The sequence below is a fragment of the Eptatretus burgeri genome, chromosome 8, assembly GCF_056783735.1.
Source record: "Eptatretus burgeri isolate ZD-2024b chromosome 8, Ebu_testis_v1, whole genome shotgun sequence".
NCBI classification, from domain to species: domain Eukaryota; kingdom Metazoa; phylum Chordata; class Myxini; order Myxiniformes; family Myxinidae; genus Eptatretus; species Eptatretus burgeri.
The window spans coordinates 99,765,227-99,782,682 of record NC_140968.1 but is presented as its reverse complement, the minus strand read 5'-3'; the positions used below and the strand labels follow the sequence as shown (position 1 = coordinate 99,782,682).

General features: G+C 45.3%; 2 protein-coding genes across 10 annotated transcripts in view; one reads left to right on the top strand and one right to left on the bottom strand.

Annotated features, from left to right (window-relative positions):
• Positions 1-17,456, bottom strand: part of LOC147022380 (uncharacterized) — a 214,946-nt gene that overhangs the window by 113,741 nt on the left and 83,749 nt on the right. The gene's annotated exons all lie outside the window — the stretch shown is intronic.
• ENPP6 (ectonucleotide pyrophosphatase/phosphodiesterase 6) overlaps positions 8,272-17,456 on the top strand; it is a 33,446-nt gene continuing 24,261 nt past the window's right edge. The window contains exon 1 of the mRNA XM_085893241.1: positions 8,272-9,106. Coding sequence (XP_085749367.1) covers positions 8,830-9,106 — 277 coding nt within the window. The 5' untranslated portion in view covers positions 8,272-8,829. The remainder of the gene's footprint in view (positions 9,107-17,456) is intronic.

The following is a 17,456-nucleotide window of genomic DNA, read 5'->3' as shown; positions in this document are numbered from 1 at the left end:
AGTCCAGTGTACGAGGGTACTGCAATGTTGAGTTGGACGTAAAAGGCTACACGTATCGGGATGTAAGGGTACTGGTGCTTCGTGATTTATGCGCAGATGTAATTCTGGGTCATAATGTCCTCAAGCAGCACACGAGCGTCGAAATACCCTTTGGAGGAAGCAAACCTCATCTAATTCTAAATGCTCTGACCACCGCAGAGGTATCGTCCCCCCTGCTGTTTGCTAACTTGTCGCCGGACTGTAAACCGATAGCGATCAAATCGCGACGATACACCGCCGCCGATATGAACCTCATCACTTCTGAGACCAAGCGATTACTGGAAGAAGGTATTATTGAACCGAGCGATTCGCCATGGCACGCGCAGGTGTTGGTGACCACCAGCCAGAACCACAAGAAAAGAATGGTTGTCGATTACTCACAAACGGTCAATCGCTTCACCCACCTCGATGCCTACCCTTTGCCGCGCATAGACGAGATGGTCGAATGCGTGGCCAATTACAAAATATTCAGCACCATCGATTTGCGAAGCGCCTATCATCAAATTCCCATTCGAGAGGAAGACAAACCTTACACCGCGTTCGAGGCAGGTAGACGCCTCTATCAATTTAGGAGGATTCCGTTCGGGGTCACTAATGGAGTAGCTTGCTTCCAACGAGTTATGGACGACATCATCTCGGATGAAAACCTCAAAGACACTTTTGTTTACGTGGACAATGTCAAGGTGTGCGGTAAGGATCGGGGGGAACATGATATGAATCTGGACAGATTATTGAGCATTGCGAGGAAATATAATCTGACCCTCAACTACGAGAAATGCGTATTCTCGGCAAAGTCAATTGATCTTCTAGGCTACACAATAGCCGACGGCACGATTAAGCCCGATCCTGAACGATTGCGCCCACTTCGTGAGCTAGCCCCACCTCATGACCTGCAGATATTGCGTCGAGTGATCGGGATGTTCGCTTACTACGCCAGATGGATCCCCCAATACTCCGAAAAAATACATCCCCTCGTGCATTGCAAAAACTTCCCACCAGATGCCGCTGTTGTAAAAGCTTTCCACAGCCTCAAAGATGATATCAGTAATTCCGTGGTATTATCGATCGACAGCTTGGTGCCGTTCGTGGTGGAAACGGATGCTTCCAATCACGCGATCGCCGCGACGCTCAATCAGTCTGGACGACCCGTCGCGTTCTTCCCGAGAACTCTCTCTGTAAGCGAGCAGAGACACTCGGCAATAGAGAAGGAAGGGTACGCTATTGTCGAAGCCCTACGTAAATGGAGACATTATTTACTGGGCAACCACTTCACACTCGTCACGGAGCAGCGATCCATTGCCTTCATGTTTGATGGGAAAAATAACGGGAAAATTAAGAACGAGAAAATAATGAGATGGCGGATAGATCTATCCTGTTATAGTTACGACATTGTTTATCGGCCCGGGAGGGAAAACCCTGCTGCAGAAACTTTCTCTCGGGTCTACTGTTCGGCGACAATCGGTCGGGCTTTGCAAGACCTTCATGTGTCTCTGTGCTTCCCAGGAGTAACCAGAATGGCACATTTCGTGCGCAGACAAAACCTTCCCTATTCTATCGATGATATTAAACAAGTGAATGCTTCTTGCCCTGTTTGTGCTGAACCAAAACCCAGATTCTATGGCGCCGCTTCTGGCAGATTGATCAAGGACACTTCACCCTTCGAGAGACTAAATATTGACTTCAAAGGGCCCCTGCCGACTGAGACAGACAACAGATACATACTTACGGTTGTTGATGAATATTCAAGGTTCCCATTCGCATTCCCGTGCTCGGATATGACCTCAGGCACTGTCGTGAAATGTCTCCCTGACCTCTTTGCCATGTTTGGGAAACCGTCGTACATACATTCAGACAGAGGGCCGTGTTTCATGTCGGTCGAGCTCAAACAGTTCCTATATGAACACGGCATAGCAACTAGTCGAAGGACGGGTTACAACCCACAGGGTAATGGGCAGGTGGAGTGGTATAATGGAGTCATTTGGAAAGCCGTAACCCTGGCGCTGAAATCGAGAGGACTGGGGCCCGAGCGGTGGGAGTTTACCCTACTCGACGCTCTGAATTCCATACGCTCTTTGCTCTGTACGTCCATCAATGCTACTCTGCACGAACGAATGTTTACTCACCAACGACGTTATATTGACGGCCAATCAGTGCCCAACTGGCTAACCTATCCCAGAACAGTGTTCATGAAGCGCCCGGTACGACAAAGCAAGTATGAACCAATGGTGGAGAAGGTCGAACTCATCGATGCTAATCCTGAGTATGCTCATGTTAGACTTCCTGATGGCAGGGCGACCACTGTGTCGGTTCGCCATCTGGCTCCCGCAGGTACTCCTCCTGCAGGTACTCCTCCATCTGGTACTCCTCCCTCTGACATTCCCTCCCCAGGTGTTTCCCCCCCAGGAACTCCACCCGAGAATGGTGGCGACGGAGCGACCGCATTCCACCCGAGAGCGATCGAGGAGTCATCCCCGGCACAAGTCGAGGCTCCCCAAGAGGATCAGAATCCTCCCTCAAGTGAAACCACCATTTACTCCCGGAGAGGTCGACGGATAAAACCCCCTTGCCGACTCGATCTGTAAAGGGGATTATCGGCATCCCTCGATGGCACCTTACCATGCTCCTATAACTCAAAATAATCCTCACTGCTTGGAATGTATGCTTCTGCAGTTTAAATAGTTCGCACTGCTTGAAATGTATGCTCCTATAGCGTTGAAGTAATCATGGTGCGTTAGTTGAGCCTCTAGTTACATTTTAAAGATGGGGAGAATGTGATGAATTAAAGGATGTGACGCGCGATTACGTGTCGCGCAGTCAGATAAAACCGTGATGCCGCGCGGTCGGTAGGATTGTCCCTGGGGCATTGTCATTTACGGCGGTGGTTCACTTGGTGCTCGTTGAATGGTGAAAATTGAGAGTATACCGGACTCTGTGCTTATGCTGGCTAATTGCTGATTTATTTTGCGGTGATCGACTGCACGTGTATTCCTCGCTGCACATGTATTCCTTTATGTGTCTGTAGAATCGGCTTCAATCAAGTGAAATAAAGCCTTACCCTCCGAAGGTTTTTCCTCGCACTCACTTCAATTATTATCATACTCGTTCCAGTGGATTATTCCTGGCTCGTGAAAATGGCGGCATCGAAATTTACCACGTCAAGTAGTGCGGGGTGGAAAATAGCTCATGGATGTTATGAAAGGAACCGTGTCTGTCTGTTTGTTTGTCATGTCAAAATTTGAGAACAGATTAACGGAATTTCAATGAAACCAATGACGGTGGATTCAGAGAACTCTCAGGAAGGATTGTGATGGAATAAATAAATAATTAATTAAAAAAGTAAGTTTGGTGTGTGGGTACATGCGTACACGTGGTGAAACTGCAAACGCCAACTTGACATTCATTGTCCCCGCATGGAGGACAGGAACTCCCAGGAATCCTTTTTTGTTCTTGCCCCATAGATTTGGTATTGTAGCAAAGATTGGTAATCCAGTCAGTGAAGGGATGGGTCTTACATGCGAGTCTATACTATCAGAGTTTGTGTGTGTGTGTGTGTGTGTGTGTGTGTGTGTGTGTGTGTGTGTGTGTGTGTGTGTGTGTGTGTGTGTGTGTGTGTGTGTGTGTGTGTGTGTGTGTGTGTGTGTGTGTGTGTGTTACCATTTTTCTGAGATGGCCGCAAGGCTCTTTATCAAACTTTCACATGTTCATCAGTGAGTATGCCTGGTGTTGGCTTAATGGTTAGGGTGGTGGGCTGGGGATCCAAGGATCATGAGTTCAAATCCCACTCAGCTGTTGATTTAATATCAGGTGGGGTTGTGTCTGCCTGTCATCCTTCTGAGGTCGGAAAAATGAGTGCCAGCTTGCTGGTACACTGTGTTGGAGTGGCGACCCGTCCAGGATTGTGTCCAATAGCCAACGAGACTGGTGAGGCAGCACCAACGCTCTGCACAGAGAATGGTCCCAATGGATGGATGGATGGATCAGTGAGTGTCTGGGAGTGTTTTAGGCCAAATAATAATAAGAATAATTTTGAATTTTTTTTTTAAATTAAAAACAATGCTGGATGCTGGATACTCCCGCTATAACGCAAAAAATATTCTAAATTTTGAAAAAACAAAATTGGAAAGTTTTTTTAATCGGTCTTGTGCTTAAACCTTTGTAGCAACGTGAAAGGTAATGCTAAATGATCCCCAACCCCATTCATTAGTGGGTATAGGGAAGTGTTTTAGGCCCCCACAAAAAAGCTTCAAAATGCCAACAGGAATAGGACAGTTCCGGGCAACGCTGGGTTCCCCTGGCCCTGCTAGTACACCATAAACCTAATTTGGTCTCTGGGTGGTTTATGTCTGTCACGGTGGCGTCATCTGGTGGTTTGCTAAAATCCTGTTAAAGGTCGATTGATGCCAGAGAGGACCACACCACATGATCAAGATTTGCTCGGCCTCATTAAATCAGTCAAGTGGTCTCCTGTCAGCATACAGCTTGGGTGACGGTGATTCAGTGGGTACGCTTGCGGAGATTAAAACGCTGCGATCAGCCGCAGAATCGTTAACTTACCTGACCTATATGGTCAAGCCTGGTGTTGGCTTAGTGGTTAGGGTGGCAGCTTGAGATCCTAGGGTCCTGAGTTCAAGCCCCGTTGGCCACTGAATTAATACACCAGGAGGTTGACTCAGCCTGTCATCCTTCCGAGGTCGGCAAAATGAGTACCAGTGCACTGGTAAGGGGGCACTGCATCAGCGGCATAGCCGTGTCCCAACCAATGATGCAACCAGCAGCCACAGGCTGCATTCGATGGAGCGAGACCTATATGGTCGTTTTACCAAAACGGATTCGACCAGTGTAGACTGGTGACTGTACCAGCACTGATGATGAAATGGCTGCATTGGGGTAGGTTATTGGTTGAGTATTCATGGCTGACAGGATAGCATCGACCCTGGAGGTATATGTACACTCAGCTTTAAGCTGTCAAACCAGGGTTTCAATCTTGATCGAGATATCAACTGTTCACTTGATGTTGTTCAGACAGGATGAGGCATTGATGTGTGTGCTGCCCAATGGAAGAACATTAAGCCAGTGGACCCGTTTGTCAGGACTGGTTGTTTGTGGATTTCAACGATTCCGCAGTCTGTCCTTCATGAAGTATCGGTGAGAAATCTTTAGATGTCATAAGTAACAAACACACAAACAAACAAACATAAACGGAAGTGATCAATATACTTACAAAAATCTTTCGATTTCGTAAGTCACAAACAGAAAGGGGTGAAAACAGGAACCTCCGATCTCCGATTAACAAACAAACACACAGAGGAACGGAAATCCTCAATATACTTACGAAATTTTTAGATTTCATAAGTAACAAACACCGGTCCATGAATTATAATCAAGATTATTTTTACCTCTGCCACCAAAGGTGATGGAGGTTATGTTTTCACCCCTTTTTATCTGTCTGTTTGTTAATTGCCGGAATCCTTTGGATTTTAGCAATTATGTTGGTCGGTTGTGTGTGTCATTCTGTGTGTCTGTCTGTCTGTTTGTTTGTGTGTTTGTTTACCCTGTAGCAGCCACACCGTTTCAGCGATCATGACCAAACTGGGTACAGACGTCGGCCATGGTCCAACTTGGACACTTGTCGTGTTTGGTGAATCTAGGTCAAAGGTCAAGGTCAAGGTCAAGGTCATCGAAAAACCGAAATTCTTATTTTCGCAACAACGTCCGCTAAAATGGTCACATCGACTTCAAACCAAATCCAAAATGTGCATCGTCTAATTCTGCATCCAAACATATGTCTCATTGGGGTGTCACACCAACACCCTTATTAGCGGTCGGGGGTCGAATGTCAGGGGGGGTCGGGTCAAAACTTTCAAATTGTGATAAAAACGCCATTTCAAGTCGGATTGACTTCCAAGTTATGATCATGACCAAACTAAGTGCTGTAACTTATTAAACCGTAGCACTATCGACTTATAAGAACCAAATTGATTTCCAGGTTTTTGTTTTTTCAGAGATCATGGAGATGTGACAAAGTTATTCCGGCAATTCCTTGCTCAACGAGCAATTTCATTTGCTTGTTTGTGTGCAGGATATCTCAAACAGTTGTAAACGGATCTGGACGAAATTTTGTAGACAGGTTCGGTGTGTGACAACGACGAACTGATTCGATTTTGGTGATGGTCCGAATCCAGATCCAACTACTCGAATTTTTTAAGTGATTCTCCACCATTGAGAGATCAGGTCAAAAACGATATGTAGCACGATATCTCAAAAAGGTGCGGACGGATTCGGACGAAACTTGGTGGACATGTTTGGTGTGTGGCACGGAAGAATTGATTCGATTTTGGTGACGATCCAAATCCTGATCTGCCAAATTTTGTAAGTGATTCTTCACCATTGAGAGATAAGGCTAAACTAATGTAAAGCACGATATCTCAAAAAGTTGTTGACGAGTGATGACAAAACAAGGTGGATGAGTTGGTCAGGTGACAAGAACAAGGCGATTAGATTTTGGTTCAGGTGTGGATCCAGATTCAGCCCATCGGTGGGTTACAAGACGTGTACTGTTCAGCCTGGTGGAGGTATGCGCTTTCCCCGAGTGCTGTTCTAGTTGTTCTTGGTTCCTGCCCTGGTTTCATTTACCCATTGCATTATTAAACTTTATATTTGACTTTTTATTCCGGTGGTCTTGGGATTGATAGCTTCTTTATGCATCATGAGTTAAATTCTTGCCGTGCGCAATCAAATTGAAAGCTACAATGTCCCCCAAGATGCCATTTGGTGTCCTCTCGTCGCAAGGAGAACATGACTTTTCAGGCGTTAATCTTTTTTTTTGCTCTGATGAAGGATTATTGCCCAAAGCTTAAGCTTCTCGTTTCCCACAGCAATTAGTACACCTCAATCAACGTTCTGTTGATTTCACCGACCGTTCTACCTGTCTGCCGACGCAAACCACATGTTCATTATTCTGATCATGCCAATAACAATCCCACATTTTGTTCTGGCCTGGGTCATGCATGGTTCCTCAAAAAAAGCATGGCCACCAATTGGAAGGTCAGTGCAATTGGCCTTCCGGTCATGCCTCTCCTTCCTCTGGAGAGTCTCCTCGAGCCTGCCATTTACCCACATACTTGCATCCTGATTCGAGTCGACAAGAATGAACAACTTTATTTATTCATATTAGCCTCTGGCTGCTGGCTGCATCATTTTCTGCGGGCACACAGCTGTGCCGCTGATGCAACGCCCCCATTTCCAGGAAGCACCTCCATGACCTGGAAGCTGATACTCATTTTGCCGACCTCAGAAGGATGACAGGCTGAGTCGACCCACCCGGTGTTAATTCAACGACCAAACAGGGGGCTTGAACTCAAGACCCAAGGATCTTAAGCCAGCCACCTTAACCGTTAAGCCAACACCAGACTTAGTACAACGAACTGATGGATAGAGAAGCCAAGATAATGAATCAAATAATAACTCATATAATCAATCCAATCAAACTTTTATAGTCGTGGTCTTTTATAGCCCCATTAACCCCACTATCCCAATTCCCTCTTTTTCAGAGGTCACTCTTTTCTCACCTCTTTCCTCTTTTCCTGTTCGTTCATTCCCTTCCTTATTGTGTCTACCTGTCACCCTGCTATTGGTGCGTTCGAATCAGTTATTTTTACTGGGTTTTTACGAGCCTCGATCCCACAAAGATCATTGGGTGAGACGTGAGAGTTCTGTGGAGTGGCCACATGGTAATGAACAGAGGGAATAGAAGGATGGGGGGGGGGGGGGTTAACATAGATCGCAATGAACAGCTTTGACACCAGCAAAGTGAACTGATCATCAAACTTCCATGGAATGTTTAATATAAAATAAAATAAGATCTTGTGTGATCCTAAGAGTGCTCGGGGGATCGGTTAAGGTCGAGGAGACAGAGGCCAGACTTTAATCTCTCCTCGACTTAAGAGGAGGCGGTATGTCCTTATAAGCTGCTGTTATAGTTAGCAGGTCCAAAATCGTCTTGAGGGAGGGGAGATACTCAGAGAGAGAGAGAGAGAGAGAGAGAGAGAGAGAGAGAGAGAGAGAGAGAGAGAGAGAGAGAGAGAGAGAGAGAGAGAGAGATAGAGATAGAGATAGAGATAGAGATAGAGATAGAGATAGAGATAGAGATAGAGATAGAGATAGAGATAGAGAGAGAGATAGAGAGAGAGAGAGAGAGAGAGAGAGAGAGAGAGAGAGAGAGAGAGAGAGAGAGAGAGAGAGAGAGAGAGAGAGAGAGAGACCGAGAGAGAGAGAGACCGAGATGCGACATAAATAGAACAGACATTATTACAGTATGCCACGAGGAGTCGGTGAAGGCGAAAGTGAGACCTATATACACTCTACTGTGCATGGTCCATACGGAGCAGGACCATTCTCCCTGCAAGACCCGATTTACTCACTGTCTGGTACCTAATATTGGTGGTCACCTGCCTGAATAAGACTATTCAATTTCTCCACTCACTTGGCCTTAAATGCACTCACAGTTCGTCTCGGCTTCGTGATTAGAACGTTTTATCAAGACGGACTAGAAGGATCAGACGTGCTGCAATCAAAAGATCGTGGGAAGAAACCACCGAGGAGGTCAGAAGGTGGGTCGTGGGAGGTGATGAATGCTTGAGGAGTGGATAGAACTAAACGAGTGCTGATCCAGAGAGTTAAAGGGTAGGGGTGTTAGAGGAAGGCCAAGAGTAAGGAATGCAAAAAGAGAGATACAGAAAGTTAAAGGATCCGTGAACACGAACACAGTGGTTGAAGGATAGGTAAGTGGCAATGATGTGTGCATTGCAATGGAAGAGTCTACAGTTTGGACCAAGTTTCTACCTCGGTCTCCTGCTCCTCTGCAATCATCTCTCCCCTGGACTCTCGAAGGATCCACATCCCCTGCTGCTGATCTTTGCCGAAGGCCTATCTGAAGTGTACCTGGGCGAGGAGAATCGAGAGAAGCTGACGGGCCTCAGAGAGATGGCTATGCGTGGAGTCCTGGCGAGAGGGCTGATGCCAGTTTTCCCGACGCTGTTCTACCCAAACTACTACAGTCTGTTTACAGGTCAGGTTGACAATTTGTGAGCGATGAAGAAAAAGCATTTGTTGATGTAATCCATAAATGGTTTGATAATGTTGCTGAGAAACAAATGATACAATTATACAAACCATTTGCACATCGTCACTTAGATTTGTACGTCGTCACTTGCATATGTTGACTCGAAAGTGTTTCTACCTGTGACATGTGGCAAATCTACAAAAGCTTTGCATTGTTGTTGTTGCTGTGGTTCTTGTTGTGGGTCGATTTTTGAAATGTACACCCATTGGTCGGACAGCTGCTGGACCACACCCACATCTGTCGCTTAACTCCACCCGCCATAACACCCAAAAAATGAAATGAAATGGCCACCATCTTGGTTTTCTGGTGAGCCTAACACATTAGGCCTGTAGGCCTATGCTGATTATACACTGTCTGGGTTTGTTGTGTAAGATTTCCATTGGGTTTGTTTGTATCGAGTGTTATTCACGTTGAGGGACCCCGAAAAATCTAACGATATTTCGAATAAAAATTATTAAAGCAGCCCAGATTATTCTCTCGTCGAAGGTCATAAGTGAACTAGCTGGGTTCTTTCTTGACAACCCAATAGCAACACGTTAATTCTTTTGGGACTACTTTAGTTTATAGAAGCCAAACCATGGTGTTTCTGACATGAAGTGCAGTTTGATTTATGCAGCTGTGTGAACGATGAAAAATAGAACAGCATCTTATTAGGCCAAAAAAAAAAAAATGTTGCATTGGCGTAACGGGTCACTGAAAAATAGGGTAGGTAGGTAGGGATTTTTTTTTTTAATAAATCCCTCCCAAAATCTCCCTCGGCTCGAGTACCCCCCCCCCTTTTTGTCAGCGACCCCCCCCCACCACCAAAAAGAGAGAAAATATTATAGATAAATAAAAATAGTACTAGCCTATTCAAGAGAGTAAAACCATTTCTATGTATAAAATTTCTCAACTTCACCGCAATATTTCATTTTTTAGACAAATCAGATTAAAAAGTGAAAATGTCATTCATTCCTGACTAGCCTGTATAGACCTAGCTGTGAAATTAAATCCAGAGTCTTGAGTATTTACTTGGATCGCTACTTAATAATAAAGGTCTAAAGTTGAAATCTAATGCCTTTCACTTCAGTTTCATTCTTACCTTGACAATGAATTCAGCTTCATTCTGATTTCCTGATTTGAACCAGACTGCTTCTTTGTCCAGCAATAGTATGATGCTATTGAACAATTGGTCCTTTGCATTTAGTCCCTGTGCCTGTGGCATGCCAGAACTACAATTCTTTTTCAGTCCCGAAAGATCAAATCTTCCTCGCCTTGCGCCTGCAGCCATGAGGATTTCAAAGGCATTCTTGGGCAGCTCAGCCTCAGACGTAGATGCCGAATCATCGCTGAGCCTGTGGCTGAAGTAACCCACGACGAAGCGATAACCGAAGTCGTCTAAGATAGACACCTTTTCCGCCGCCAAAACGTCCGAAAAGGACCCTCCATCACTGCTAGACGCTTGCACGGAGGAAAGTATTGGAGCAGTGTCACAATTTACGTCTGCAATTCCCTGAATGATATCTCCAAGCCTCGCATCTTTGTCGCATTTTCGTAAGATGCTGAACAGTTTTTTAGGCCCAAGCATGCCAGTAATCTTGATAGAGTACGCGGCCATGTTGGAAACAACAGACGACGTACTGATCGAGCGAGGCGCAATATCTCTCCCTCGTACAGATGATATGCAGAGCCGTTTCGCACACACACACACACACACACACACACACACACACACACACACACACACACACACACACACACACACACACACACACACACACACAGCGAGCTAAACTATGACATACGCATAGCGCAGCGTGCAGCGGGTTCTGTCTGAAACACTTCCGGGTTTTTGCGATCGCGATCGCAATCAACAAGATACTTGATATCGATAAAAAAAAACCGTAGGGTCGGCGGAATTTTTAGGGTCGGGCGGGTTACGCCAATGCAACATTTTTTTTTTTTTGGCCTTATCTTGAATTAAATATACTAGTGCGTGGCCGTACGTGCAAAAAAAACTTTCAAACCGCGTGCCAGAAACAACAACCACACAGGCCGTTCCTTTGCTCTCGCATGCCCGTACGTGCGTGGCCGTACGTGCAAAAAAAACAAACTTTCAAACAAACACACAGGCCGTTCCTTCACTCTCGTAAACGACGACTGGATTGGGGCATTGTGTTTATCTATAAATGCACATAAGAAATCGAGAAATTATTATAATACAGTGTCATCACTATCCGGAAGTCCGTATGTTGTAACCCGTAATGGGGAACGTGCTCTTTCCCCATCGGCCACGCCTACGCAGCAACGTGTCCTGTCATTGGTTTGGTAAATAAATGGCTATAACTTGGGAACCACTTGTCCGATTAATATCAAACCTTGAAAAGGCACATACTCAGGTCCCCAGCAATATACCTGACAAGTTTCAATTAGATCCGACCAGTGGTTGTCGAGAAACAGCGATCACAGAGAGACAGACACACAGAGATTACTGGAATTTTAGATAGATAATAATCGATGAACATGCTATCCATACTCAAGTATCAGTCATAATGTTTTCTCTTTCCAATTCACAGTTTCAAACAAAACTGGGGCTCATGGATTATCTCACAGGTATGGTACTCAACCTTGAGATGCCTACTCCTAGTTCGATCACGGGAGGGACTACAACTGTTGTCCTTGGGGTGTTTGCATAAATCACCAGATATACAATCTTTCAGAGTGGGTATTAGGCCCCATAGCACGTCCTATTCTGTGAAGTTGAAACATCCTGCATGAAATTTTGAAAAGAGTATGCCAATGTGTGCTAGTACATGGTCCAAATTCCTGTCTGTTGTGTTGAAAGTATTCCGAGTGAGTGATTCAAAGGTGTTCAACGGGTTTCTTTATTCAAACCATCTCCAGGTCTTCTTCGTCCTTCACAGATTTCTTCCTGAAACCTCTCTTCTGTCCAGTCACCCCCTTGTCTCCAATATATGCACAACACCACATATCGCCCTTTCTTTATCCAAATGTATAGCATAACTCAGTGGACAACAATGTATAGCAAATTAACTCAGAGATGAAATCAAGGGAGGTGTGAAGCGTCCCTCCCGTTATATGGGACGGTTTCTCTGTATGCATATTTAACACAGGGAGTGAAAATTCGTTTCTCAGCTTCTGTTCGGGCTGCAAATTTCAGAAGTAAATCCTTTGTACATCGAGGTAATACGTTCCAAATTTCAGCAACGTCCCTTTCTGCATTCTTGAGTTTTTAACGAAAACCCTCAAAATCAACATTGGTGTCTATCAGTCTGTCCGTCTATCTGCCCGAAATGTGTTGGCACTCATATCTCAAAGGCTATACATTGGAATTAGCTGAAACTTGGAATATACATCGGCCAATAGGTCTAATTAATGGCTTTCGAAACAAATTCCACCTAAGTGCCATCGTTTTTGCTCATTAACTATTAGCTTGAGTTCTGTTCTTGTGCAGTACAAATATGCAATTGTGGTGTTGTTAGGAGCAGAGACTCCTTGTTGTGTTGTAAAGTCAGCCCACGCGAAGGATCCTTAGCTCAACCATTTTTAATGGCATCTCCTGCTGCCCTCACTCGACAGCCCCTTAACGTCACTCTCGGTTCCACCTCGTCAGTTCCGGTTCATCATGCATTCATTAATATTCAGGGAACACCCAATACCACACTCCTGCAGCAATCAAGTGAAGCACGAAGCACCCCTCCCTTTATAACAAACGGTTTCTCTGTATGCAACTTTAACACAGGGGCTGAAAATTCCTACGGGGGGTTCATCACAACCTTCATCACCCGTGATCTACCAAAGTTTGTTCATGCTATTTTAAAAAAAAACCTCGGGGTCTATGAGGGTTTACGAGGGGGGAAGGGGTTGCCCCCCAAAATTGGTATTTGCTATAACATTGGTTTGTTGGAACATTTTGCTGATTTCCTCCAACGTTGACTTCCTCCTCAGTATCATTATTCTACCAAGTGAGCGCCCACAGGTATTGCCCCTATTTTTTTCTCATAGGGGCAAACCCCACAAAATTTGGACATATAAAAATTTTGACTCCGATAGTAAAATAGTTAAACACGAGGGCTCATAACTTATGAACCGTTGGATGAAAGTTCGTGAAATTTTGAATATAATTGTTGAGACTTCGAAGTTACCCACAGCCACATAATTAATTAGGGGCATAGCAAAAATTAGGAGCACCATCAAAGTGAACTTTGTTAAAAATATCAGTTTTTCAGGTGCTCTAATTGTAGAAGAAAACTGGCTGAAACATGGAATACTGTATTTAATACAGAGAAACCATTCCATTCTTGGGAAAAAATGCCAGGGGCATAGAAAAGACCCCTTTATATGGTATGTACCATGTGGAAAACTGTAGAAAAGAAGGGACATTGCATAGCTTGTAGAAAATGCCAAACAATAGAAAATAAGGCGCATTCAAAAAAAAATCTCGTGCGCATGCTTGTACTACCCTTGTGGTGTTAGGACGAACCAAGTGATGCTCGAGAAAAGTTCAAGGGGGCAGCAATTTTTTTAAACAAATTAATCACACATATGCACATTATCTTATGTGTTTTCGTTTTCAAGGTACACAAAAAGTACTTTACATACTGACGGGTTTTAACCTGTATATGTAGTGACAGTTCAGTTCTCAATCTGAAGTAAGGGAGGTCAGGATCTAGGACGTTTGAAGTTTTCGGTCAGCCTGTTCTCAGAGATTCACAAAACTTTGCTTGAGCGGGGCAGGAAAGACAAACAATTTTAAATTAATTAGCTGTCACAGCAGTGAGGGTCGATGTGAGTGTGACAACCTCAACATCATCCTCCAGAATGGGCTCTGAAGTAGGCATTGACAGGTGAGACAAACAATCAGCTATTACATTTTCAGAGCCAGGCTTGTGCTGGATGTCATAAGTAAATGACAGGAGCCATGTGGACCATCTTGTCACACGCATTCCAGCTCTTCCCAATCCTTTTGTAGAAAGCAGTGTGGTGAGAGGACTGCGGTCAGTGTGTGAAGTGAAATGTCTGACCGAGAGACGAGTCCTCCACTTCTCTGCCGCCCACACGCATCCAACCGCTTCCTTTTCCCCATGGAATATATCCTTTCCACTTCAGTCAATGTCTGAGATGCAAATGCAATGGTTTTCTCCGTTTTGTTGGCATGAATTTGCATTAGGACTGCCCCAAGACCATAGTCAGAAGCGTCAGTTGTCACTACTGTGTGCAGCTCTGGATCAAAGAGAGTGAACTGGACGATTGACAATCAGTTCTTTAACTGAGTGGAAGATTTGTTGTGCCACAACTGACCAGGAGAAGGTGTATGGACCTCACAGTAATTGTCTCAGGGGCTCCACGACCGATATGTAGTTAGGGATGAACTTCACATACCATGATGTGAGCCTGAGAAAAGAGCGCAAACTCTGCACGTCTTTCGGTGCAGGTGCTTGTGACACCAAGCAGGGTCATTAGCAGGGTCAGATTTCAGTCCTTTTTGCCATACTAGATGTCCTAAAAATGACAGCTCTGTCTGTCTGAAGTGGCGTTTTGAAAGGTACAGTTACAGCCCAGCTGCAATGATGCACTGTAGCACTGCTTTGATGTGTGTGTCATGTCTAGGTATTACATCGTCTAGGTAGCCCCGGACTCTGAGCTGGTTTTTAAGAATAGCAGACATCATCCTCTGAAGATAGCTGGGTGCTGAAGCAAGTCTGTAAGGGATGTGTTTATGGTGAAATAGTCTCTCATGCGTAATGAAGGCAGTGAGGTCCCCTGCTGTCCTCAAGGTGTACAACCTGGTGATACGCACTTTGGAGATCCAGTGTGGAGAAAGGTGTGCCCCGCAACTTCGTGACCATTTCCTCCACATGCGGAAGAGGATATCCCTCAATCACCACAACTTTATTCGGTTCTCTTTAATCCATACACAGACTAATCCCTCTGTTTTTCCTCATTGTAACTACAATTGGTGAAACTCACTCTGACGAGTCGATTAGCTCAATTACATCCAGTTTAACGTGTGTTTCAGCTCCTGTGAGACAGAAAGAGGCAAGCGGTGCAGCTTTCACTGCAATGGAGTCACGTGGGGTCGAATTTTAATGAGATTAATAAATCCCATTGCACAGCCCAAGGTGTCCTCCTTGTTGTCACCAATAACAGTTGCGACTGGAGTTTGGTTTGCACTACTTTGGGCAGCAGAAGTGATGCGACCATTCAGTAGTTGCATGTCTATCATTAGCCAGTAGGTCTCTGCCCACAATGGCAGTGCCACACTGCACTATGTAAAATTTAGCAGGCACACAGTAATTCTCAAAAGTCACATTGGCATGCAGGTAACCACACGCAGGAATCAGGTTTCTCAGGTAGTTAACCAGGCATAGTTTTGGCTTTGTCAGAACAACATTATTGAATCATTGCATGTAAACGGATTTGGAAAGTATGGATACTGCATCGCCTGAATCGAACATTAGTTTGATCTCAATTGGCTCTCCCCCAGCAGCAGTCACTTGTGCAGTGCACATTACCTTATCAGCATTCTTCTTCTTATTATTATTATTCTTTAATAACCACTATTATCTTACATTGTGGGGTCAGCCAGGGGAAGCTCGGCCCAAGTCTTCACAAACCAGCTGGCCAGGCCTGACATTCAACTAGTTCGGACAGGAATTTAGAATTTTACCATGGTGCCGGCAATGGCTCACGTACTCTTTGTGAAGGCCACCATGGGAACTTTAACGTCCACCAACAAATGCTGGCAGACAGGATTCCCGTTCAGCGTCCATCCAAGGGATGGCACACACATTGATGAATCACCCTGCCTGTGGAACACCCTGCCTGTGCCTGTGGTTCGTATCTGGTTCAGGAATCGAACCCAGGCTAGGCAGCATAGAGGCAAGTGTGTATACCTCAAGGCCATCCTGCCAGCACATCTTATCAGTATCTTGACCCCTATTGTTTACACTCAACACATTCACGTCAAGCACAGTAAAGTTGTGAACCTGTTTAGAGTCCTGACATGCCTTAGCAAAGTGTCCTAACTTTTTGCAGTTGTTGCACTGGGCATCATTTGGTGGGCAGCCATTATAATTGGCTGTATGGTTTGCAGATCCACATCTACAGCACGTTTTCCCTTCAGCCGATTGAGGTTGCTGATCTGAAGAGTCTCTCACAACGGCTCTCGTTGCGAGCCAAGCCGCTCTCGTTGTGGGAAGCCTACGGGAGGTAATTCGTGCAGATCGCCCTGTCATCAAGAGAGCCCACAAGCTGTCGTGAAAGTTCATCTTCACCATTGGGGCGGTCGACGCCGCTCCTCTGCAGAATGCCGGGCTCGCTCGCCCAGAATGGCACAGCACGAGGCTTCGAGGCACGTCTCACACGATGGCTTCGAGGCACGTCTCACACGATGGCTTCGAGGCACGTCTCACACGATGCAGCCCAACAGTCGATAACTAGCATCTTGCTCCTTCATGCGGGCAAATTCACAGCACCACATGAGAATTGTGTTGCTGTATTTCATCGTGTCTCGATGTAACAAGCCAGCGAGACCCCCTTACTCGATCGTGTCCTCCCACAACTGTGTCCTCCTCGTTCTCCTTCCAGAACACTGATCCTGTTTTAATCCTCCCATTCCCGCTGAACCTTCTTTGTCTGCCGACCGCCGATTGTGACTCACTCACTTCAATCTCTTCTGTCTGGTCATGTTCCGACCATTGATTCTATCCCATACTCGGTCCGCTCTCCACAAAATAGCATGACATTTTTTTCTCCTCATGCAACAGGAGGCTTTCCCATTCTCTTTCAGACGTGCTCTTCCTCCTCCTATTAACTTCACTGAAATACAAAAACATAGGAAAAGGTCACAGGGGGCAATTACAGACTGGGAGAAATTATCCTTATTCCCTACCTAATTAACACAGCACCACCCCCCCACCCCCCATGTACATGTCACCTCACTGGTAGCTCACAGTTTCCCTACTTAATGTACATCGAGATGTCTCCTACACGTCCACGGACCAAGCAACTCTATATGATCCTTTCTCTCTGATTAAATTCCTCCATCCACTCCACAAACACAACAATATGCACAACACCACACTGTCCGAATCTACAAGGAGGTATTTGCATCATCGGCATATGACAAGTGAAAGAATTCAAACCAACAGCTCGGTGGTTCAACTCGAGAGAGAGAGAGAGAGAGAGAGAGAGAGAGAGAGAGAGAGAGAGAGAGAGAGAGAGAGAGAGAGAGAGAGAGAGAGAGAGAGAGAGAGAGAGAGAGAGAGACAGAGAGAGAGAGAGAGAGAGACAG